Source organism: Bufo bufo, chromosome 1, assembly GCF_905171765.1.
Source record: "Bufo bufo chromosome 1, aBufBuf1.1, whole genome shotgun sequence".
Lineage (NCBI taxonomy): Eukaryota > Metazoa > Chordata > Amphibia > Anura > Bufonidae > Bufo > Bufo bufo.
The window spans coordinates 795,990,076-796,014,718 of record NC_053389.1 but is presented as its reverse complement, the minus strand read 5'-3'; the positions used below and the strand labels follow the sequence as shown (position 1 = coordinate 796,014,718).

The window sequence follows — 24,643 nt, the reverse complement described above, 5'->3', positions numbered from 1 at the left end:
TGGAATCCAAATGCGTAAAATTTTTTAGACATTTATATTCCAGACTTCTTCTCACGCTTTAGGGCCCCTAGAATGCCAGGGCAGTATAAATACCCCACATGTGACCCCATTTCGGAAAGAAGACACCCCAAGGTATTCCGTGAGGGGCATATTGAGTCCATGAAAGATTGAAATTTTTGTCCCAAGTTAGCGGAAAGGGAGACTTTGTGAGAAAAAAATATATATATATCAATTTCCGCTAACTTGTGCCAAAAAAAAAAAAATTCTATGAACTCGCCATGCCCCTCATTGAATACCTTGGGGTGTCTTCTTTTCAAACTGGGGTCACATGTGGGGTATTTATACTGCCCTGGCATTCTAGGGGGATCCAAATGTCAAAAAATGCCCTCATAAAAGGAATGTGGGCCCCTTTGCGCATCTAGGCTGCAAAAAAATGTCACACATCTGGTATTGCCGTACTCAGGAGAAGTTGGGCAATGTGTTTTGGGGTGTCATTTTACATATACCCATGCTGGGTGAGATAAATATCTTGGTCAAATGCCAACTTTGTATAAAAAATGGGAAAAGTTGTCTTTTGCCGAGATATTTCTCTCACCCAGCATGAGTATATGTAAAAAGACACCCCAAAACACATTGCCCAACTTCTCCTGAATACGGCGATACCACATGTGTGACACTTTTTTGCAGCCTAGGTGGGCAAAGGGGCCCACATTCCAAAGAGCACCTTTCGGATTTCACCGGTCATTTACCTACTTACCACACATTAGGGCCCCTAGAATGCCAGGGCAGTATAACTACTCCACAAGTGACCCCATTTTGGAAAGAAGACACCCCAAGGTATTCCGTGAGTGGCATGGCGAGTTCCTAGAATTTTTTATTTTTTGTCACAAGTTAGCGGAAAATGATGATTTTTTTTTTCTTACAAAGTCTCATATTCCACTAACTTGTGACAAAAAATAAAAACTTCCATGAACTCACTATGCCCATCACGAAATACCTTGGGGTGTCTTCTTTCCAAAATGGGGTCACTTGTGCGGTAGTTATACTGCCCTGGCATTTTAGGGGCCGAATGCGTGAGAAGTGGTTTGAAATCAAAATCTGTAAAAAATGGCCGGTGAAATCCGAAAGGTGCTCTTTGGAATGTGGGCCCCTTTGCTCACCTAGGCTGCAAAAAAGTGTCACACATGTGGTATCCCCGTACTCGGGAGAAGTTGGGCAATGTGTTTTGGGGTGTCTTTTTACATATACCCATGCTGGGTGAGAGAAATATCTTGGCAAAAGACAACTTTTCCCATTTTTTTATACAAAGTTGGCATTTGACCGAGATATTTATCTCACCCAGCATGGGTATATGTAAAATGACACCCCAAAACACATTGCCCAACTTCTCCTGAGTACGGGGATACCAGATGTGTGACACTTTTTTGCAGCCTAGGTGGGCAAAGGGGCCCACATTCCAAAGAGCACCTTTCGGATTTCACCGGCCATTTTTTACAGATTTTGATTTCAAACTACTTACCACACATTTGGGCCCCTACAATCCCAGGGCAGTATAACTACCCCACAAGTGACCCCATTTTGAAAAGAAGACACCCCAAGGTATTCGCTGATGGGCATAGTGAGTTCATGGAAGTTTTTATTTTTTGTCACAAGTTAGTGGAATATGAGACTTTGTAAGAAAAAAAAAAAAAAATCATCATTTTCCGCTAACTTGTGACAAAACATAAAAAGTTCTATGAACTCACTATGCCCATCAGCGAATACCTTAGGGTGTCTACTTTACGAAATGGGGTCACTTGTGGGGTGTTTGTACTGTCTGGCCATTGTAGAACCTCAGGAAACATGATAGGTGCTCAGAAAGTCAGAGCTGCTTCAAAAAGCGGAAATTCACATTTTTGTACCATAGTTTGTAAACGCTATAACTTTTACCCAAACCATTTTTTTGTTTTACCGAAACATTTTTTTTTTATCAAAGACATGTAGAACAATACATTTTGAGAAAAATTTATATATGGATGTCGTTTTTTTTGCAAAATTTTACAACTGAAAGTGAAAAATGTCATTTTTTTGCAAAAAAATCGTTAAATTTCACTTAATAACAAAAAATGGCAGCAGCAATGAAATACCACCAAATGAAAGCTCTATTAGTGAGAAGAAAAGGAGGTAAAATTAATTTGGGTGGTAAGTTGCATGACCGAGCAATAAACGGTTAAAGTAGTGTAGGTCAGAAGTGTAAAAAGTGGCCTGGTCATTAAGGGTGTTTAAGCTAAGCGGGCTGAGGTGGTTAAAGGTGGAAAAAGTTCTGAAATGATTTATCTTTGTCTCATTTTTTTATAGCTCAAAAACCTGACATTTTAACAGGGGTGTGTAGACTTTTTATATCCACTGTATATTAGATAGGCAGGCAGACCAGGCAAAATAGATAGATAGATAGATAGATAGATAGATAGATAGATAGATAGATAGATAGATAGATGATAGATAGATAGATAGATAGATAGATAGATAGATAGATAGATGATAGATAGATAAATGTATAGGGTCAAGTGATACTCACGGTTGCTGTGCGTAGGACCCAATGAGTCCATACAGTAGCAGAAGACACAGAGCTCCTAACCACATGATGCTGCCTGGGGTATGTGCTGTTTGCAGACATGGAGGGGGTTTATAAAGGATTTTAGCCTGAGCTCTCTTTCCTTGACCCTATGGCCTTTTTGATAAGTAACTGAAGAGATTTAAAGTTTAAGGTATGCAAACATTTGGCTGGGGGACAAATACAGGAATTCTAAATCAACACTGCCGGGAAATCACACAGCTTCAGCATAAAAGACCATTGCTCAATCCAGAGCAAAGTGAGAGGGAAGAAAATAGCAGATTATAGTGATTACAGTAAAGCAATGGAGCATGCAATAAATAATACAACTAATGCAAAACCCTTAATCAAAGCCCCCTCTCCCCACAGACACCAAGGAACTGAAGAACCTGCTCCTCCACCTGAAAACCCCTCACAGAAAGGATGGGTCCAAATCAGGCCTCTCTTATCCCTCTTCGCTACAGGATAGAGGAGATATTAATTAATAGGACAGAGGGTCCATACTGTACAAAGAATTGACATTTCTCAACTAGTTAAAAGGCAGAGAAGAACACTCATCTCATAAGGCCCAATAGGAAAATTTTGTATGCATCGGTCCTCTGCCCCACCAGGATCCAAGTAGACATCTGTCAAGCACAGGTGATTTAGAGTGCAAAGGACAATGCCCAAGCACCAGATTTCTGACAAATTTCAATCAAAAAAATTATATAAAAAAGTTGCCCACAGCCTCAGCCTATGCCTGCTGCTTCCATTCACATAATATATTACAAAACTGAGTTCCTGCAGCCATCGCTAAGGGGAGCTCAGTGCATAAAAATGTACACAGTTACTGTTTACTGCAATGAAGGATGTAAAAATCTCTTTGCACTGAGCCCCCCCTAGTAGCAGCTGCAACGTAAAGAAAAAGTTCAGCACCAGGGCCCGACCTCCCATGTAGCAGTCGAGTGGTCTGCCTCCATAGAAGGTACACCACTTGCGCAGTGGTCTATTTCTGTGTTGACTATGTGAAACTTGGGCCATTGACCTGTAAGCAGGGCCGGTACAAGGCAGGGGCCGAAGGAGCGGGTGCCCTGGGCGCTACCATTTGCGGACAGGAGGGGGGCGCAGGTGAAGTGCCAGCAGCAGTGGCGTCGCCAGGGGGGGGGCCAGAGGGGGCCACGGCGGCGGCCCCCCCTACATCATGCTGTGCCCCCCCATGTGCCCCCCCAACTAAAATGACCCCCCCCCCCCAAGTGAGCAGCCGCCGCCGGGCACAGGGAGATGAGCGCTTCCATTGCGCTCATCTCCATTGTAAACTGTCTGTGCCAGCGGAGGTGCAGGGGAGGGAGAGGCGTGTCCCTTCCCTTTCCTCTGATAGGCTGCAGGCAGGCACCGAAGTGGAGGAGAGGCCCCGCCCCCTAATTACTCCTGTTTACCTTTCTAAAGCTAAAGGACCTTTGATGATGTCATCACAGGTCCTGTAAGGGAACTGCACAGTGTAAAGTGTAGTTCCCAGGTTAGAACAGTGCATCTGCCAGGACCTGTGATGACATCATCTTCAACATCACAGGTCCTGCAGAATCTAGCAAAGGAACTGCACCAAAAATGGTGTAGTTCCTAGGTTTCAAAGGTACATCTGCCAGGACCTGTGATGACATCATCACAGGTCCTTCAACCCCTAACAGCAAGTATTAAAAGTTCACAAGCAGCTCTGTATTGATCCATACAGACTGGAATGGAGAGGTAAGAGGAGGTCCTCCACTTTTCATCATTTACCCCCCCCCCCCCTCCATGCCCTGTTTTTACTCATTGCTCACTCATGTATACTACTTCAGACAGTTACCACTACCTCATGTACCTCACAGTGACTATAATGCATAACTGACCACATATTTCTATAAACACTGCATCTACAGTATTATACCTTCTATGTGTCACATCAATACACTGCTCTGTATATATATATATATATATATATATATATACACACACATACATGCACACCCACTGCATATATTACACAGTATTATACATGCAATATGTACAGATATATAGTATATACCGCAGTGCACTGATATGTGAGGTATGAGGTATAATAGATGCTGTGTGTACAGATATCAGTACACTTCTGTATATACTATATATGTGAGGTACGAGGTATAATAGATGCAGTGTGTACAGATATATAGTATATACAGCAGTGTACTGATATGTGAGGTACGAGGTGTCAATACACTGCTGTATTTACTATATACCTGTACACACTGCATCTATTATACCTCGTACCTCACATATTACACTACTGTATATACTGTATACACTGCATATATTATACCCCGTACCTCACATATCAGTACACTGCTGTATTTACTATATACCTGTAGAGTTGTTGCGATACCAAATTTTTGATTCGGTTTCGATACCATGAAAAAGTATTGCGATACTCGATACCATTCGATACCACGCGAAAAAAATAAACAAAAAAAGCCACGTGCATTCCTCATTTTTAAAAATGGCGAAGCGCGCAGTTTTTATTTTATTTTTTCTGTTCCGGCATTCACCACCTAGATTTTTTTTTTATATTTTAATAGTTTGGACTTTTCTGACGTGGCGATGTAATATGTTTATTTATATATTTTATATGTGAAATTGGGAAAAGGGGGGTGATTTATACTTCATATTTTAGTGTTTTTTTTTTTTTTTCACTTTTTATTTAATAACTATTTCCCCCCTTAGGGGCTAGAACCTGGGATCTTTCATCCCTTTTCCTATTCACCCTGATAGATCTCTATCAGGGTGAATAAGACTCCACACTGTCCCTGCTGCTCTGTGCTTTGTGCACACAGCATCAGGGATGTTACCATGGCAACCAGGGCTTCTGTAGCGTCCTGGCTGCCATGGTAACCGATCGGAGCCCCAGGCTTACACAGCTGGGGCTCCGATCAGAAGCTGCCACTGCACCACCAATGAGGGGGAGTGGAGAGGTCCCTGTGGCCACTGCCACCAATGATTTTAATACTGGAGGGTTGAGAGGGGCCGGCGCACTGTGCCACCAATGATTTTAATGGGATGGGGGGATTGAGGGGGGGGGCACACTGCACCACCAATGATTTTACCCCTTTATACAGGAGGCGGGTACTAGCAGATCAGCGGCAGTTAACTGCCGCTGATCGCAGCTCCCTGTCAGGGGCAGGGTGCCGGCAATGCGATTCTGCTGCCGGCACCCGCCTCCTGTATGTGTTAAAGACTGACTACTGTATATGAGTCCAGACTTTCACTATCAGGCCACACAGAGCGGCGCCCAGCGATGTCTCAGCACTCACCATTTAGTCCTGGGCGCCGCTCCGTTCGCCCGCAGTGCCCCATTACTGTCTCCTCTCCTGCTCCACATGCTGCTGAGCTGATTACTATCGGAGCGATGGGAGGAGACATCAGCTTCACTAGTGGGCGTTCCTTCTCCCTGGCTGTAGCGCTGTCCAATCGCAGCGCAGGGAAAAGGAACGCCCACTAGTGAAGCTGATGTCTCCTCCCATCGCTCCGATAGTAATCCTATCATTGGTGGCGCAGTGCGCCCGCCCCTCCTCCGCCCCTCTCTTCTCATTGCCGCCCCTCCTCCACCCCCTCTCTTCTCATTGCCGCCCCTCCTCCGCCCCTCTCTTCTCATTGCCGCAGCTCCTCCGCCCCTCTCTTCTCATTGCCGCCCCTCCTCCACCCCCTCTCTTCTCATTGCCGCCCCTCCTCCGCCCCTCTCTTCTCATTGCCGCAGCTCCTCCGCCCCTCTCTTCACATTGGTGGCAGCGGCAGCAGCACAGGGGGAGGGAGGACAGCTTCCTTCTCCCCGTGCTGCTGAGAGAGAACATGAGCGCGCCGATAGCAGCGCGCTCATGTTCAGAGATACTAGACTGCGCAGAAGCGCAGCCCAGTATCGAAAAAACGGAAATCCCGGTATCGTATCGATACCGGGACAAAAGTATCGATTGGGTATCGAAATTTCGATACCCGCAACAACCCTATATACCTGTACACACTGCATCTATTATACCCTGTACCTCACATATCAGAACACTAGGGAATATACTATATACCTGTACACACTGCATCTATTATACCGCGTACCTCACATATTACACTACTGTATATACTGTATACACTGCATATATTATACCCCGTACCTCACATATCAGTACACTGCTGTATATACTATATACCTGTACACACTGCATCTATTATACCCTGTACCTCACATATCAGAACACTAGGGAATATACTATATACCTGTACACACTGCATCTATTATACCGCGTACCTCACATAACTGTACACTGCTGTATATAATATACATCTGCATCTATTATACCTCTTTTGTGTGCCAGGGCTGTTTTGTAATCCCATTCCGGCCCTGATGGCATAAATTATAAAACGCAGCAGCAAGAATAGTTCATGGAACAAAGGGAGGGGCTATAAAAGGGGAATGGGGGCCCAATTTAGATTCCTGCTATGGGGCCCAGTGATTTTTATGTACGCCCCTGGCTGCAGGCACTAGGCCGGCAGCCTATCAGAGGCCGGCGCAATGACGTCATCGTGCCGCCTGAGCCTTACATTACAGCGTGGGACACAGGAAGAGGCTGCATCGCATCGCTGACACTTAGGTAAGTATAAGTGTTTTTTTTTTGTTTTTTTTTACAATAGTGTTACTGGCACATTGGGGGGGCTTATTACAAAACTGGCACATGATGATGGGGGGGACTTTATACTGGCACATGATGATGGGGGGGAACTTTATAGTGTCTGTGACTTTCAAAGTCCCACAGTCCTTTGTTCTATTGCTTTAAGTATATTCTAGTTTTGAAACAACATTGATTCTTTCTTAAAAACGGGGGGGGGGGCGCAGTTTGCCATCTTCGCCCTGGGCACCAAATGGCCTTGTCCCAGCCCTGCCTGTAAGGTAAAAAAACAGGCAGTGTGATTTAGAACAGCAGTTTGTTCAGGAGGAGCGGAGCAGATTGATTGTTTTATAGGAAAAGATTCATAATAACAATAAAATTCTCTGCTCATTCTACTTGGGGGAAGGTTAGCAAGAATGCACCATAATTTACGCCAGAAACGAACATTAATGATTTCTAGAGTTGAGCGGACACCTGGATGTTCGGGTTCGCCGGGTTCGGCCGAACTTCCCTGAAAAGTTCGAGTTCGGGACCCGAACTTGACCCCGAACCCCATTGAAGTCAATGGGGACCCGGACTTTTGGGCACTAAAATGGCTCTAAAAAAAGTCCTGGAAAGGGCTAGAGGGCTGCAAAAGGAAGCAAAATGGGGGTAAGAGTAGGACAAGTGCCCTGCAAACAAATGTGGATAGGGAAATAACTTAAAATAACATAAAATACATAAAAAATTAAAATAAACATTCTAAACCTGAGCACAAGTGAGTGACAGTGGCACCTGCCACCCCGCAAACAGAGGACGTGGCAGCAACGCCACCACGTCTTTCACCATCACCAAGCATCTCCACACTGTCCCATGGAAGCGTTCAGCTGTCCATTTCCCAAACACTGGAGAGAAAGAGAAAGAAAAAGAGGAAGTACCCCCCTATCCACCCACGATCCCTGGCTCTGAATGCCAGCATTTCAAAATTACTGGCCTTTAAAATGCTGTCATTCTGTCTGGTGGAGATGGAGACTTTTAAAAAACTTATGGCGGTGGCTGTCCAACAGTACGTCTTGCCCAGCCGCCACTACTTTTCCAGGCGAGCCATCCCTTCCCTGCACAACCAAGTGGGGGACAAAATCAAGTGTGCACTGCGCAACGCCATCTGTGGCAAGGTCCAAATAACCACCAATACGTGGACCAGTAAGCACAGGCAGGGACATTATATCTCCCTAACAGCATAGTGGGTAAATGCAGTGGCGACTGGGCCTGAGGCGGATAGCAGTTTGGTGCATGTCCTTCCACCACCGAGGATTGCAGGGCGCTTCTCTTTGCCTCCTGTTGCTTCCTCCTCCTACTCCGCTTCCTCATCCTCTACCAGCTCCTCATCCAGTCAGCGTAACACCTTCACCACCAACTTCAGCACAGCCAGGGGTAAACGACAGCAGGCAGTTTTAAAACTTATCTGTTTGGGGGACAAACCCCACACCACGCAGGAGCTGTGGACGGGCCTTGAACAACAGACCGATAAGTGGTTGGTGCCAGTCAGCCTCAAGCCCGGCCTGGTGGTGTGCGATAATGGGCGAAATCTCGTAGAGACTCTGGGCCTAGCCGGTTTGATGCACATCCCTTGCCAGGTGCATGTGCTGAATTTGGTGGTGCATAAATTCCTAAACACCTGATAGTGAAAATCTATTCAGTAAATCCATATGTTAGATTCTGGGGGGACAAATTCACTTTCATTGGCGGTCAAGGACCCCTGCGGCCTGAGCTGTAGATATGACAGACAAATCATTTTCTTAAATTTGTCGGTTAGATTGTTGGGTAATATTTCCACGGTTATCAGGAATTTTTATTATAAACCGTAACAAAAACCATACAAGGAACATTTCCACAAGAGAAAATTAACCCGACCAGCCTCCCACCCTACACCCCACCTTTCACTCAAACCACTCATTCATGCCCATTCACACACTATTTACAAATTTACTTACAAACATATTTACATAACTATAAGGCCGATAAACTAAATAAACAAACAAAACTATATACATGACTTACCCTTAACTTCTAAGGCCAGTCATATACAAGTGGCTTGGAGGGTGGTTTCCTGCACCAACATAGGCCAGGTACACAATTGTCCAGCCAGGGCACAGTTCTGGAGGAGGAGGAGGAGGAACCGTGTTCACAGGAGGGTGGCACCCAAAGCAGCTCATGGGCATCACTGGAGCGTGGCTGGGGGGATACGGAGGACACAGACGATACATCTCCCACAGAGGACAGCTTGTTGTTGCCTCTGGGCAGCCTGGCACACATGAGCGACTACATGCTGCAGTGCCTCCGCAACGACCGCTGAGTTGCCCACATTCTAACCAGTGTTGATTAGTGGGTGGCCACCCTGCTGGATCCCCGTTACAAGGACAACGTGCCGTCCTTAGTTCCGTCACTGGAGCGTGATAGGAAGAGGCGAACCCTGGTAGATGCGCTGCAGATGGCATTCACACCTGACACCAGGGGCTCAGTGGAAGCACAAGGCAAAGGCAGAGGAGGAGGAGGAAGAAGTCGCCAACGCAGCTGGGGCACCGCCAGCACCTCAAAAGGCATGGTTAGCATGGCCGAAATGTGGAAAAGCTTTGTCACCACGCTCCAACAACCAGCACCACCACATGATATGGAACTTCTTAGCAGGAGGCAGCATTTCAGCAACATGGTGGAACAGTATGTGTGCACATGCCTACACGTACTGAATGATGGGTCTGCCCAGGTGCGTAGCTACAGGGGAAGCAGCTGCTTTGGGGCCCTGACCCAGAAGGGGCTCATCCAAGAGGAGGAGGACTAAAAGACTTGTCAGGGCCCCCTCAACAGTATTACACAATGAAATGATATACAGTGGCAGTATAGACTGTATAGAAACGGATGGAATAGCATGAATCCCACAGGACTTGTCCGTACCTTGTGCAGAATAGACATGTATACCGGCCTCACCAGCCATTGTTATACTACAGCGCACTTACTCTTTGTTTTCTTTTTTATATTTCCCAATGTTTTTGGGTCTACCCCAATTTATAAAAAAAATAAAAATAACACAAAAAACAGTGTTGTTGGCGACTACTTTTTGCTTCACAGCCAAAAAAAGGCTTTATGTCAGGCAACAATGTAACCACCAATTTTAATGAATTACGTTCCCTGTCAGTTATGCAGTGCAGGGGTACTTCACAGCAAGAAATGGGTTTATTTCACAACAATGTAACAGACGAATGTTATAAAATTACTTCACTGTCAGGTATGCAGTGCTGGAACACACCCTCCAATGTACTATCTAGCACAAAAATGGGAATTTTTATTGGACTGCCAGAAATGCAGTGTCGGTGTTAGAAAGAGAAAAAATCGCTTTAGGTCACAAAAATATGTGACAGACTAATGTAATTGAATTATTTTCACTGCCAGGTGCCAGGTATGCACTGCATGCCGCAGGGGTACTTGACCGCCAAAAAAAGGGAATTTGTCCCCCTAGAATCTAACAGATGGATATAATTAATAGATTTTCCCTGTCAGATATTCAGCACAGGGGTAGTTCACAGAAAAAAAAAGGGAATATGTCCCCCCCCCCCCCCCCCCCCCCCCGGGCCCTGAAGTCAAAGTCGGATTATCTATATTATTTTCCCTTCCCCTGGCACATATGCAGTGTGAATTGTTTCCTAATCTCTCACTCACAGCAGCATCCTATCCCTAAACTAGTAAGAGCAGAGTGACGTGACTCCAGCTTATATAGAGCCTGGGTCGCATGCTGCACTGGCCAATCACAGCCATGCCATTAGTAGGCATGGCTGTGATGGCTTCTAAGGGCACACGAGTTAAACTCTTGTTGATTGGCTGCCCTGCACAATTAAATCGCCAAAAACCAAACTCGACGCACATGTTGCAGCTGGTATTCCACTACTGCCCTCTACTGCTCACAAAGCCTGGCCAACATGTGGAACGTCGAGTTCCAGCACCTGCTCACGTCGTACAACAGCTGGTGAGCTGGCAATGTCAAGTGCTGCTGCAGCGTTGACAGATTGGCTGAAGCTATCGAGGACTTGCGGAAATGTGCACACACACGGCACACCTTCACCAGTAGCTCAGGCAAATTGGGGTAGGTTTTAAGTAACCGCTGATCTACTAACTTTAAGACGTGAGCTAGGCATGGGATGTGTCTGAGCTTGCCGAGCTTTAATGCCGCCACCAACGTATGGCCATTATCAGACACAACCATGCCTGGTTCTAGGTTGATTGGCGAGAGCCACAGCTCAGTCTCGTCTCTTATCCCCTGCCACAGCTCTGCGGCAATGTTCTGTTTGTCCCCTAAGCATATCAGCTTCAGCACGGCCTGTTTCTGCTTCCCCACTGCAGTGCTACACTGCTTCCAGCTACCGACTGATGACTGACTGGTGCTACACGCGGATAATTTGGAGGTGGAAGTGAAGGATGAGGCGGAGGAGGAGAAATGGGGGTTGGAGACACTAACGTAGGTGCTGGCGGAATCCCTGATTGACGTAGGGCGTCGGTAGCACTTGTGCCATCCCAGGGTATGAGTCGCTTGCAGCCTCCACAACATTCACCCAATGTGGCGTCAGGGAAATGTAGCGTCCCTGGATGAATTCACTTGTCCATGTGTCCGTGGTTAAGTTGACCTTCCCAGTAACTGCATTGGTCAAGGCACATGTGATGTTACGGGACACATGTGTCACGGTGGGGAGTGGGGAAAACTCCCCACCGTACAATAAGGTGGGTATTCAAGAATACAACTAGGCCTGGGGCCGGGATAAGGGAGCAGGTCCCCTCCTATTGCATCCCTAATCATCGCCCTAACTCCTCACCGTAAGAGCGGAACTGAATGGTAGGGTGGCTCATACCCAGGAAACCTAAGACCCTGAGTCGCCCTGATAATCCCTCAAAAAATAGGGAAAGGGCTGAGACGACCTGTTCATGCCAGACACGGATGAACAGGAGTCTCACCCGGCCTAGATGCAGGGAAAGGCATGCAGTGCACAGCTACTGCATCGGCAGGTGTTATTCCCCCTCCGGGGAACCCTGACACCCCCTTCCGGAGGTACAAATGACAGGGGAAATGTCTAGCAACCATGCTGGATAACAACACCCAACATACCAGACATGGAACACCAAACTAGACATTACAACACACCCAAAACATAAACCCACACCAAAAATGCCAAACATGTAAGGAAGGGTACAGAACAGAGTAAACAAAGGGAAAACATTATGGTAACATCGCTGTCCAACTAGGTGGTCCTCAAACTGGATCGATGACATATCCAGGACAGGAGCAACTCCAGCACACATCAAGGCTGGAGGACAACAGACTCCAGCCTGGAAGTGACAGGCAATATGAACCCAGTGGCCACACCCAGCCAGATAGTTAACTCCAAAGAGACCAAACAGGGGAGAAACCAGGAGAAGGGGAGAAAAGCACATACATGCTGCAACAACAACTCATTGCCCCTGGCAACCAGCATGCACGGCTAAAGTGTCACGGCGCACAACACCGAGGCCGTGACAACATGTTGGTGTAAGGCAGGCACGGCACACCTTGAAAAATAGTGGTGGCTGGGGACTGCATCAGGCTACGGAAGGCCTCAGTGTCAACAAGCCTAAATGCCAACATTTCCAGGGCCAGAAATTTGGAAAGCCGCGCATTTAGTGCTATGGCCTGTGGGTGGGTGGCTGGGTATTTGAGCTTGTGTTCAAATGCCTGGGGTAAGGACATTTGTACGCTGCGCTGGGACACGGAAGTGGATGTGGTCGCTGGTGGTGCTTGCAAAGGTCCAGGTCCAGGTTGGGAGGCATCCGGGCCTGCATCTTAGACAGGGGATTGGCCAGCACGTAACACAGGGGAAGATGAGGCAGTGTTGTGACCCGCAGACACTGATTGTGGAGCCAGGCGTTCGGCCCACCTATTACGGTGCTTTGATGTCATGTGGCGGATCATGCTAGTGGTGGTGTGGTTGCTAGTGTTCACGGCCCTGCTCAGTTTTGTATGGCACAGGTTGCAAATTATAAATCTTTTGTCATCTGCACTTTACTCAAAAAAGCGCCATACTGCGGAACATCTACCCCTTGTGGCCCGCCTTCTCCCTTTTGCCACCACACTGCCTCTTCAAGCCTGTTGCAGTGCTGCAGATCCCTCCCCCTCTGTACTGCTGTCTTCGCTCGGCTTTCCACCTTCCCAGGTTGGGTCAGCGACTTCATTGTCCACCACCTCCTCTTCTACTTTCTCACTCTGCTCATCCTCTGTTAAGGTTACCTGCACAATTGCTTGTAGAGGTTACTCGAAGAGGGGAAGGAGTGAACGAGGAAGGCAAGAGAGTAGTCAGGCAGTCCTGGGTTGGTACACGGGATGGCAGGTACAAGGATTCAGGATGAGGCTGGAGAGTAGTCAATGGAGGCAGAGTTCGGTACACGAGATGGCAGGTACAAGGATTCAGGATGAGGCAGGAGAGTAGTCGATGTAGGCAGAGTTCGGTACACGAGCAGGTTAGCAGTCAAATACTGAGAGGCTGAAGCAAGACTACGGCTGAGATAGCTCAATAATCTGGCAAGGGAGGAAGTAGACAGTGGGGTTGCGTGGAAACGCTAAAAAGGACCACAGAGAGGCGCCAAAATCCCTAATATCTAGGGTTATGATGGTATAAAACCAAAAAGATTGAGTTGTTAGATGTACATAAGTGGGGTGGCAATACTTTCACACTCACCAATTATTATAATTCTCACGGTCAATTCGTATATGGTATGCAATTAGCAAATGTGGTATTAGGTAAATAAAAAGTATTAGGCAAATATAAAATCAAGATGTAAAATCAAATCAAAATTTTAGTGACTCACTTCACCCAGGAGGGTAATGTGGGATAAAGCACAAGACACCCACATGACACCTCCTGCGCCTGGGTCGCCAGTAGAGTCTCACGGATGAACAATGATCACTCAGGAGTTCTTGTTCATTCTTTATGTTCTTTTATTCCAAAGCCAGGGTGGGGAGTGAGCACCTGACATTATTAAGGATCTGTCTATGACATTTTGGCATAAATAAAGGTCTATGTGGAACTATAGGGGACTTGGCAGAAATAAAGGGCTGTGGAAAGGGGGCCAATAGAAACATGGATGTAGTGCTGACTTTCCTAGTACAAAAGTCATCTATTATCTGATGGCAAAGATAATGTAATGTGATGGGGATCAAAATTACGCTAGGTACATTTAATGAGTGGTAGGAGGTATAGGGTACGGGGTTAATATATGATAATGGATCTAAAAAAGGGGGGATAGGGTAACTATAACCAAGAACAGGTGGTAGGGAAGAGGGGGAGAAAGAAGGGGGGGGAGAATGCAAGTATGGAGAAAAGGGAAGAGAAGGGGGGAAGGTCAGTCTCACCCACACCCGTTGTAGACAAAAATAATTCTCAGCGAGTCTGTGGAAAAAGGGAATAATATTTAGAACATCTTCCTAAGGAAGATGTTCTAAATATTATTCCCTTTTTCCACAGACTCGCTGAGAATTATTTTTGTCTACAACGTTTGTATATGTATTTCGCCATAGTGATGTGCACCTACATACAGGTTGTGCTGACTCAAGCCCCCCCATTGATCCTTAATAATGTCAGGTCTTTGGGATATTATAGTGGAACGCAGCGCCCATGTGAAGATACAATTGGAACGCACACGTCTCTCGTAGCGGTCATGTGACCTCTGATCACATGACCGGAACTCCCAGTAACTCCGTAGTGGAACGCAGTATCTCACAGTGGAACGCACAAGTCCGCCCCAGCGATCACGTGACATCCGATCACGTGACCGGAACCTCCAGGCAGCCCATACATATTTAAATAGCGGCCGATTCAAACATACACCATGCATCCAGCGCCCTATTTACCCACATTCGTCTGAGCAGGTACTGGTCATTGTGCAAGTAATCCTAATAAGATTTTTTTCTTTACAGATCGCTTTACATATATTTATATATCTGCCTACAGTACAAGATTCCAATATGGGCGACGAACCAGTATATAACTGTATGTTTGCTGCAACATATAACCTAAGCTATTCTGATGTGCTATACTAATACCGTGCAGGGTTATGGTTATAAGTCATTGTATATATACCCCTTTCTATGCAGGCTGTGGTTTTATTGTTGTTTTCCGTTATTTTTCGTTATATTATCATGAGGCCCGGGGGAGGGGAGCACATTGAGATACATGGAAACTACTCTGATATTGATCACACGACAGACGTGAGCCATCTGGCTATTATATGTCTTTCATATACCTAGTAGTCCTATATATGTACTCAATGTACTCTATGTGCTCTATATACCCCGAACTCAATGTATGGCTTTTGCCAAGTGTAAAACTTTTTTGTTATCTTTAAGACTTTTCTATACCTATATATGCATCCAATTCTGTTGCTATATATGCTATAATCCAGCTCATGTTGACTATTATATTGTAGATAATACCGCAGATGAAGGTCCTGCGCGACCGAAACGTACGGTTTATGCTAATGTGTACAATCTGAAACAGATTGGGCCAATGGATAACAGCATTACATGCAAATGAATAAATGCCCTATTCGCAAATTGTGAAAATTGTGTGCCTCAACTTTACTTTTATATATATTGGCTATTTATAGCCCTTGATTGGCACCTAAACGCTGAATAACTGAGTACGGTCCTCAAATTTCTCTTAAACATCTCCAGTGTAATCTCATGTCCGCAGCTGATACCATCTACTGAAAAAGTACACTGGATGTTACAGATATTTTTTTGATGCGCACACTTTACACTGGAGATGAGGCGCAGCTAATCTTACTGTCTGCAGCGGACACCGTCTGTTAAAAAAGTACACTGGATGTCACCGATTTTTTTTTCGATGCACACACTTCACACATGAGATGTGCCACGGATAATTTAACTGTCCGCAGCGGACACCATCTACGGAAAAATTACACTGGATGTCGCTAATATTTTTGGGATGCGCATACTTTACACTGGAAATGTGGCGCAGCGAATCTTACTGTCCGCAGTGGACACTGTCTATTAAAAAAGTACACTGGATATCACAGATGTTTTTTGGATGTACATACTTTACACATGAGATGTGGCACGGATAATTTAACTGTCCGCAGTGGACACCGTCTACGGAAAGAGTACACTGGATGTCACAGATTTTTTTTGGATACGCGCACTTTACACTGGAGATGTGGCGCAGCTAATCTCACTGTCCGCAGCAGACACCGTCTATTGAAAAAGTACACTGGATGTCACAGATATTTTTTGGATGCGCACACTTTACACTGGAAATGTGGCGCAGCTAATCTCACTGTCCGCAATGGACACCGTCTATTGAAAAAGTACTCTTGATGTCACAGATATTTTTTGGATGTGCACACTTTACATTGGAGATGTGGCGCACGCGCCATAGACTTCAATAGGCAGGCAAATTTTAAAACCCACAGGGACTCTTTCTGGCCACAATAGTGATGGAAAAGTTGTTTCAAAGGGACTAACACCTGGACTGTGGCATGCCGGAGGGGGATTCATGGCAAAACTCTCATGGAAAATTACGTAGTTGACGCAGAGTCGGGTTTTAATCCATAAAGGGCATAAATCACCTAATATTCCTAAATTGTTTGGAATAACATGCTTGTATCGAGCAGGTAGTGTAAGGGTTACTCCCGTTTCACAGTGACAGACCAAAATCCCAGTTTAACGCACTGCAAACAACCGCAAACAGTCCATTTGCACAACCGCAAACTCCCCATTTGCACAAGGTTGGATACCAAGCTAGCCATGTCCCGTTCCTTGTCCTCACTGACGTCATTGAAGGTCTCTTCCTCCACCCAGCCATGTACAACACCAAGGGTCCCCGAAAGGTGACAACAAGCCCCCTGGGACGCCTGCTGTGGTTGGTCTTCCACCTCCTCAAAGCCACCTTCCTCCTCTGACTCCTCTTCTTCAGACTCCTCTCTCTGCATCGCTGCCGGTCCAGCAATCGACGACGACAAGGCTGCTTCTGGTGGTGATGGTGACCACAACTCTTCCTCTTCATGCTCATCTACGGCCTGATCCAACACTCTTCGCAGGGCACGCTCCAGAAAAAACGCATATGGGATGAGGTCGATGATGTTGCCTTGGGTTTGACTGACCAGGTTTGTCACCTCCGCAAAAGGACGCATGAGCCTACAGCCATTGTGCATGAGCGTTCAGTAACGCGGCCAAAAAATACCCAGCTCTGCAGAGGCTGTCCTCTTTTTTTTAATTAAAAAAAATCTGTTCTTACCAGTTTAATCTCTGTTTTGTTCCCTATCAGGGGCCTGTGTATGGAATAGATTTTAGGAACCGGGAGATGGAAAAAGATGCTTGGTCGGTCCTCTTACTTCCAATTTGGGGCACTGCGCATGCGCCCTGCAATGTACTGTGCCACCACCATGAGTGGTGTGTTAAGTAGTACTATTCCTATCAGTTTAATCCCTGTTACGTCCCCTATCAGGGGACGTGTATGGAATAGATTTTACACAACCGCAAAGAGTTGTCAATAGTTGACATAAATTTTATTCCTCTATGCGTCAATCTTGGTGTAGTGATGACTGTGCTCGTGCGCACGTTTGGGAGATTGCAGGCGATGAGGGTTTTTCAAAGTCTATGGTCGTGCTGAGGTAGTTCAGTGACAGTTAAGTGACCCATAAAACAATGATTCTGCAGTGTGGGCCCATTGTTGGCCTAGTGGGCTTTAATGATCACCTTAGATGATCACAAAGAAAATTAATGTTTTTTCTATGCAAAATTATCCAGCCGATCGCTTTTGGTCTGTTCACAATGAAGCAACGACCTTATCATCTGTGGTGTGCCAACATTGCCATTGCCAACACACTTATAGAGGTGATCGCTTCATTGTGATACGCAAGCCCCTTCACCACAACAAGGTAACGATCACGAAGGGGAATTGACACATGTATGTGCCTTTTTATTTTTTTTGCAGCCGCAGTGCAGCACTTAACCACCTCCGGACCGCCTAACGCAGGATCGCGTTCCGGAGGTGGCAGCGCTGCGCAGAGTCACGCATATACGCGTCATCTCGCGAGACGCGAGATTTCGCTCAAAGCCGGCCCGCGCATGCGCATCGCGGGCCGGCAAAATTCAAAGAAGAAGTTCGTCACCAGCCTGCCAGCAACGATCATTGGCTGGCAGGCTGGCGATTTTCAAAAAATCCAATCAAAAGTCATATAACAGATCATATTAGTAAATATGATCTGTTATATGGCTTGTCTGCTCCTCTGCTGGTCCTTTTCGTCGGTTGGATCCAGCAGAGGAGCAGACTTCACAGTGAGTACCCACCAACACTACACCTTAGCCCCAGATCACCCCCCTGCACCCCAATTAACCCTTTGATCACCCCTTTGATCGCCCCTGTCAATCACTAGTGAAAGGAAAAAAAGTGATCAGTGTAAACTGTCACTTTTTTTTTTCACTGGTATTGGCTGTTAGGTTTTAGGGATAGTTTAGGCCCCTTGGTTAGGTAGTTAGCATCAGTTAGCGCCCACCCCACCGCACCGCAGTCACTTTTATTCGCTGTTTAGCGTATCGCTAATCAGCATTTGTACTTTTATAGTATCTGTAAGTGATCAAAACTGATCACGGTCAGATCTATAATTGTATTAGTGTCACCTTAGCTCGCCCTCCACCCAAAACGCAGTGTTTGCCCGATCAGGCCTGATCGGTCGCCCACACGTGCGTTCACCCACGCCCGCCCCACCGCAGTGACAAAAAATATATATTTTTTTGATCACTGCACATTCATTTCACACGCACTGCGGCGATAAAAAAATCAGTTTTGATATTTTTTATCAACCGCAGCAGCCTCCGGTACTTCGCTAGCCTCCCCTTTGTAAGACAGGTTTGCTTTTTTTCTTGGGTAGTCTCAGGGAATACCCCTAAATTTAGTAGTCCAAAATGTCAAACAGGGGGTATTCTTCTGAAGAGGCCTACAGGATTCTGACCCAGTCGGATGAGGAGTGGAAACCCTCATCTGACGAATCTAGCGGGTCAGAATATGAACCTGTAGAAAGCAGTGGCTCTCTGACACAAAGTTCGGACGAGGAGGTTGAGGTCCCTGGCAGCACCAGGCGTACCCGGCCCCGTGTCGCTAGACCACAGGTTACGCAGGATCCGCTTCAAGAGCAGCAGAGTGGGGCTGTCGCTGCCGGATCACGTGGTGAGGCATACACCAGCAGCGCAGCCCTTCCTGGACCTAGTACCAGCACTGCCGTACAACCTGGTGAAGTAGCGAGCACCAGAAGGGCAGTTGAAGCTGGTACGGTGGCACGTGCACTAGTTACCCCGTCGCAGCCACCGCACAGACAGGTCCGTAGACCCCCTAGAGTCCCTGAGGTGCTGGCAAACCCTGATTGGCAGTCACCAACTTCAGCCGCACCAGTAGTTCCCCCTTTCACCGCCCAGTCTGGAGTTCGGGTTGAGACGGCTCAAATCGGTTCGGCCCTGGGATTTTTTGAGCTGTTCTTGACTGCGGAGCTCTTGGACTTAGTCGTGGCAGAGACAAACCGGTATGCCACACAATTTATAACCGCAAACCCGGGAAGCTATTATGCCCAGCCTTTCCGGTGGAAACCAGTCCAAGTTTCCGAACTTAAAATTTTTTTGGGCCTTCTCCTCAACATGGGCCTGACAAAAAAGCATGAATTGCGGTCATATTGGTCCACGCACCCAATTCATCACATGCCCATGTTCTCTGCTGCTATGTCCAAGACACGATTTGAGACCATCCTCCGTTTTCTGCATTTTAGCGACAACACCACCTCCCGTCCCAGAGGCCATCCTGCTTTTGACCGGCTCCACAAAATTCGGCCCCTCATAGACCATTTCAACCTGAAATTTGCAGATTTGTATACCCCTGAGCAAAACATCTGCGTAGACGAGTCCCTAATACATTTTACCGGGCGCCTTGGCTTCAAACAATACATCCCAAGCAAGCGTGCCCGGTATGGGGTCAAATTGTATAAGCTCTGTGAAAGGGCCACAGGCTATACCCACAAATTTCGGATCTATGAGGGAAAAGATCAGACCCTGGAGCCGGTCGGTTGCCCTGACTACCTGGGGAGCAGTGGGAAGACAGTCTGGGACTTGGTGTCACCCTTATTCGGCAAGGGGTACCATCTTAATGTGGACAATTTCTACACAAGTGTGGCCCTCTTTAGGCATTTGTTTCTAGAACGGATTTGTGCCTGTGGCACCGCGCGAACTAGTCGCGTGGGCTTCCCCCAACGGCTTGTAACCACCCGTCTTGCAAGGGGGGAGAGGGCAGCCTTGTGTAACGAAGAACTGCTCGCGGTGAAATGGAGAGACAAGCGTGACGTTTACATGCTCTCCTCCATTCACGCAGACACGACCATCCAAATTGAGCGAGCAACCCGTGTCATTGAAAAGCCCCACGACTATAATGCGCTCATGGGAGGGGTGGACTTCAATGACCAGATGTTGTCTCCGTATTTAGTTTCCCGCAGAACCAGACGCTGGTATAAGAAGGTGTCTGTATATTTGATTCAATTGGCGCTGTACAATAGTTTTGTTCTCTACAGTAAGGCTGGGAGAACACGATCCTTCCTCAAATTCCAGGAAGAGATCATCGAGAACCTCCTTTATCCAGAAGGTTCCGTGGCCCCATCCACCAGTGTAGTTAGCCGTCTACACGAGAGACATTTCCCCAGTGTCGTTCCTGGTACCTCAACCCAACCGTCACCCCGAAAAAGATGTCGTGTCTGTAGCAGGAGTGGAATAAGGCGTGACACCCGCTATTTCTGTCCTGACTGTGCTGACTACCCTGCCCTATGCTATGGAGAGTGTTTCCGGAAGTACCACACACAGGGACACTTAGCATAGGGATTGCATCTCACAGGGCAGGCACACAGGGCTATTAGGGCCCATTCACTCACAGCTGCTGCAAACCTCTCCTTTCACCTGGGATAAAGTGCATAACGTACTTCGCCACATCTTTGGGCGATTTGCGCTTTGCACATTGTCCCATGGGGAAGGAGAGGTTTGTTCTATAAAGGTAAAAAAAACTAAACAAAAAATAAATTACCGGTAAGTAAAAAAGTTAAACGTTCAGTTAAAAAAGTTTAAAAAAAGTTTCTATGTTCTCTTCAACAGTTAATAAATTTATTGCGTTGCGGCCTGCTTTTTCTTTTTTTTTTTTTTTTTTTTACCTTTCAGGTGGACCAACCGATCGACTAGCTGCAGCACTGATGTGCATTCGGACAGAAGCATTGCGCTGCTGTCAGATTACACGCAAGTCGGTGTATGCGGCGCTGCAAGACGAGATTTCTCCTCTGCAGTAAAAGATACGTTTGCCGAGGCATATGAGCTGAGGAGGTGGCGGTGTTCATATACTTTGGCAAACACTTTGTATATATAAAAAAAAAAATCCCGGCAATGATTTATTCATCCACATCGATTGATGTGAATGGAGAAATCTGGTTTGCCAGGGCATACGAGCTAAGTGGGTATGGATGTTGGGCGGAGCTCCTATGTCCTGGCAGACGCCTTTCCCCTCCTTTTTCTTTTTTTGCCAGAGATTTTTTGATCCACATTGATCGATGCGAATGAAGAAATCTGTGCCGTTCATTTTTTTCTTTCAGCCCAGAGGCTGAACGGAAAAAAAAAATCTCATTACCTGTATGCTCAATATAAGGAGAATAGCAGAAACTCCTAATGCTGGGCATACATGTAATGATTGCGGAGACCCTCAAATGCCAGGGCAGTACAAACACCCCACAAATAACACCATTTTGGAAAGAAGACACCCCAAGGTATTCGCTGAGGGGCATATTGAGTCCATGAAAGATTGAAATTTTTGTCCCAAGTTAGCGGAAAGGGAGACTTTGTGAGAAAAAAATTAAAAAAATCAATTTCCGCTAACTTGTGCCAAAAATTTTTTTTTTATATGAACTCGCCATGCCCCTCATTGAATACCTTGGGGTGTCTTCTTTCCAAAATGGGGTCACATGTGGGGTATTTATACTGCCCTGGCATTTTAGGGGCCCCAAAGCGTGAGAAGAAGTCTGGTATCCAAATGTCTAAAAATGCCCTCCTAAAAGGAATTTGGGCACCTTTGCCCACCTAGGCTGCAAAAAAGTGTCACACATGTGGTATCTCCGTATTCAGGAGAAGTTGGTGAATGTGTTTTGGGGTGTCATTTTACATATACCCATGCTGGGTGAGATAAATATCTTGGTCAAATGCAAACTTTGTATAAAAAAATGGGAAAAGTTGTCTTTTGCCAAGATATTTCTCTCACCCAGCATGGGTATATGTAAAATGACACCACAAAACACATTCCCCAACGTCTCCTGAATACGGAGATACCACATGTGTGACACTTTTTTGCAGCCTAGGTGGGCAAAGGGGCCCACATTCCAAAGAGCACCTTTCGGATTTCACAGGTCATTTACCTACTTACCACACATTAGGGCCCCTGGAAAATGCCAGGGCAGTATAACTACCCCACAAGTGACCCCATTTTGGAAAGAAGACACCCCAAGGTATTCCGTGAGGGGCATGGCGAGTTCCTAGAATTTTTTATTTTTTGTCACAAGTTAGTGGAAAATTATGATTTTTTTTTTTTTCATACAAAGTCTCATATTCCACTAACTTGTGACAAAAAATAAAAACTTCCATGAACTCACTATGCCCATCAGCGAATACCTTGGGGTCTCTTCTTTCCAAATTGGGGTCACTTGTGGGGTAGTTATACTGCCCTGGCATTCTAGGGGCCCAAATGTGTGGTAAGGAGTTTGAAATCAAATTCTGTAAAAAATGACCAGTGAAATCCGAAAGGTGCTCTTTGGAATATGGGCCCCTTTGCCCACCTAGGCTGCAAAAAAGTGTCACACATCTGGTATCTCCGTATTCAGTAGAAGTTGGGGAATGTGTTTTGGGGTGTCTTTTTACATATACCCATGCTGGGTGAGATAAATATCTTGGTCAAATGCCAACTTTGTATAAAAAAAATGGGAAAAGTTGTCTTTTGCCAAGATATTTCTCTCACCCAGCATGGGTATATGTAAAATGACACCCCAAAACACATTCCCCAACTTCTCCTGAATACGGAGATACCACATGTGTGACACTTTTTTGCAGCCTAGGTGGGCAAAGGGGCCCACATTCCAAAGAGCACCTTTCGGATTTCACCAGCCATTTTTTACAGAATTTGATTTCAAACTCCTTACCACACATTTGGGCCCCTAGAATGCCAGGGCAGTATAACTACCCCACAAGTGACCCCATTTTGGAAAGAAGAGACCCCAAGGTATTTCGTGATGGGCATAGTGAGTTCATAGAACTTTTTATTTTTTGTCACAAGTTAGTGGAATATGAGACTTTGTAAGAAAAAAAAAAATAAATCATCATTTTCCGCTAACTTGTGACAAAAAATAAAAAGTTCTATGAACTCACTATGCCCATCAGCGAATACCTTAGGGTGTGTACTTTCCGAAATGGGGTCATTTGTGGGGTGTTTGTACTGTCTGGGCATTGTAGAACCTCAGGAAACATGACAGGTGCTCAGAAAGTCAGAGCTGCTTCAAAAAGCGGAAATTCACATTTTTGTACCATAGTTTGTAAACGCTATAACTTTTACCCAAACCATTTTTTTTTTACCCAAACATTTTTTTTTTATCAAAGACATGTAGAACAATAAATTTAGAGCAAAATTTATATATGGATCTCGTTTTTTTTGCAAAATTTTACAACTGAAAGTGAAAAATGTCATTTTTTTGCAAAAAAATCGTTAAATTTCGATTAATAACAAAAAAAGTAAAAATGTCAGCAGCAATGAAATACCACCAAATGAAATCTCTATTAGTGAGAAGAAAAGGAGGTAAAATTCATTTGGGTGGTAAGTTGCATGACCGAGCAATAAACGGTGAAAATAGTGTAGGTCAGAAGTGTAAAAAGTGGCCTGGTCTTTCAGGGTGTTTAAGCACTGGGGGCTGAGGTGGTTAATAAAGGTGAGGTAATCTAGACTTTTTTGACCTAGGCGACTTCTCTTCTCAGTGACAATACATCCTGCTGCACAGAAGGTCCTTTCTGACAGGACACTTGAAGCAGGGCAGGCCAGAAGTTCTTTCGCAAATTGGGATAGCTCAGGCCACAGGTCAAGCCTGCACACCCAGTAGTCAAGGGGTTCATCGCTCCTCAGAGTGTCGATATCTGCAGTTTAGGCGAGGTAGTCTGCTACCTGTCGGTCGAGTCGTTCTCTGAGGGTGGATCCCGAAGGGCTGTGGCGATGCGTAGGCCTTAAAAAGCTCCGCATGTCCTCCATCAACAACACGTCTGTAAAGCGTCCTGTCCTTGCCGGCGTGGTCG

At 46.0% G+C, this 24,643-nt stretch overlaps 1 protein-coding gene across 5 annotated transcripts in view; it reads right to left on the bottom strand.

Moving 5' to 3' along the window:
* LOC120986497 (A.superbus venom factor 1-like) overlaps nucleotides 1–24,643 on the bottom strand; it is a 694,107-nt gene that overhangs the window by 385,750 nt on the left and 283,714 nt on the right. For 2 of the 5 annotated variants that reach the window (XM_040415115.1, XM_040415116.1), the window contains exon 1: nucleotides 2,558–2,696. The exons of the other annotated variants lie outside the window; for them this stretch is intronic. In XM_040415115.1, the coding sequence (XP_040271049.1) occupies nucleotides 2,558–2,622 (65 nt within the window). In that variant the 5' untranslated portion in view covers nucleotides 2,623–2,696. Of the gene's footprint in view, nucleotides 1–2,557; nucleotides 2,697–24,643 lie in introns of those variants that run through there. 5 annotated transcript variants of the gene reach the window in all.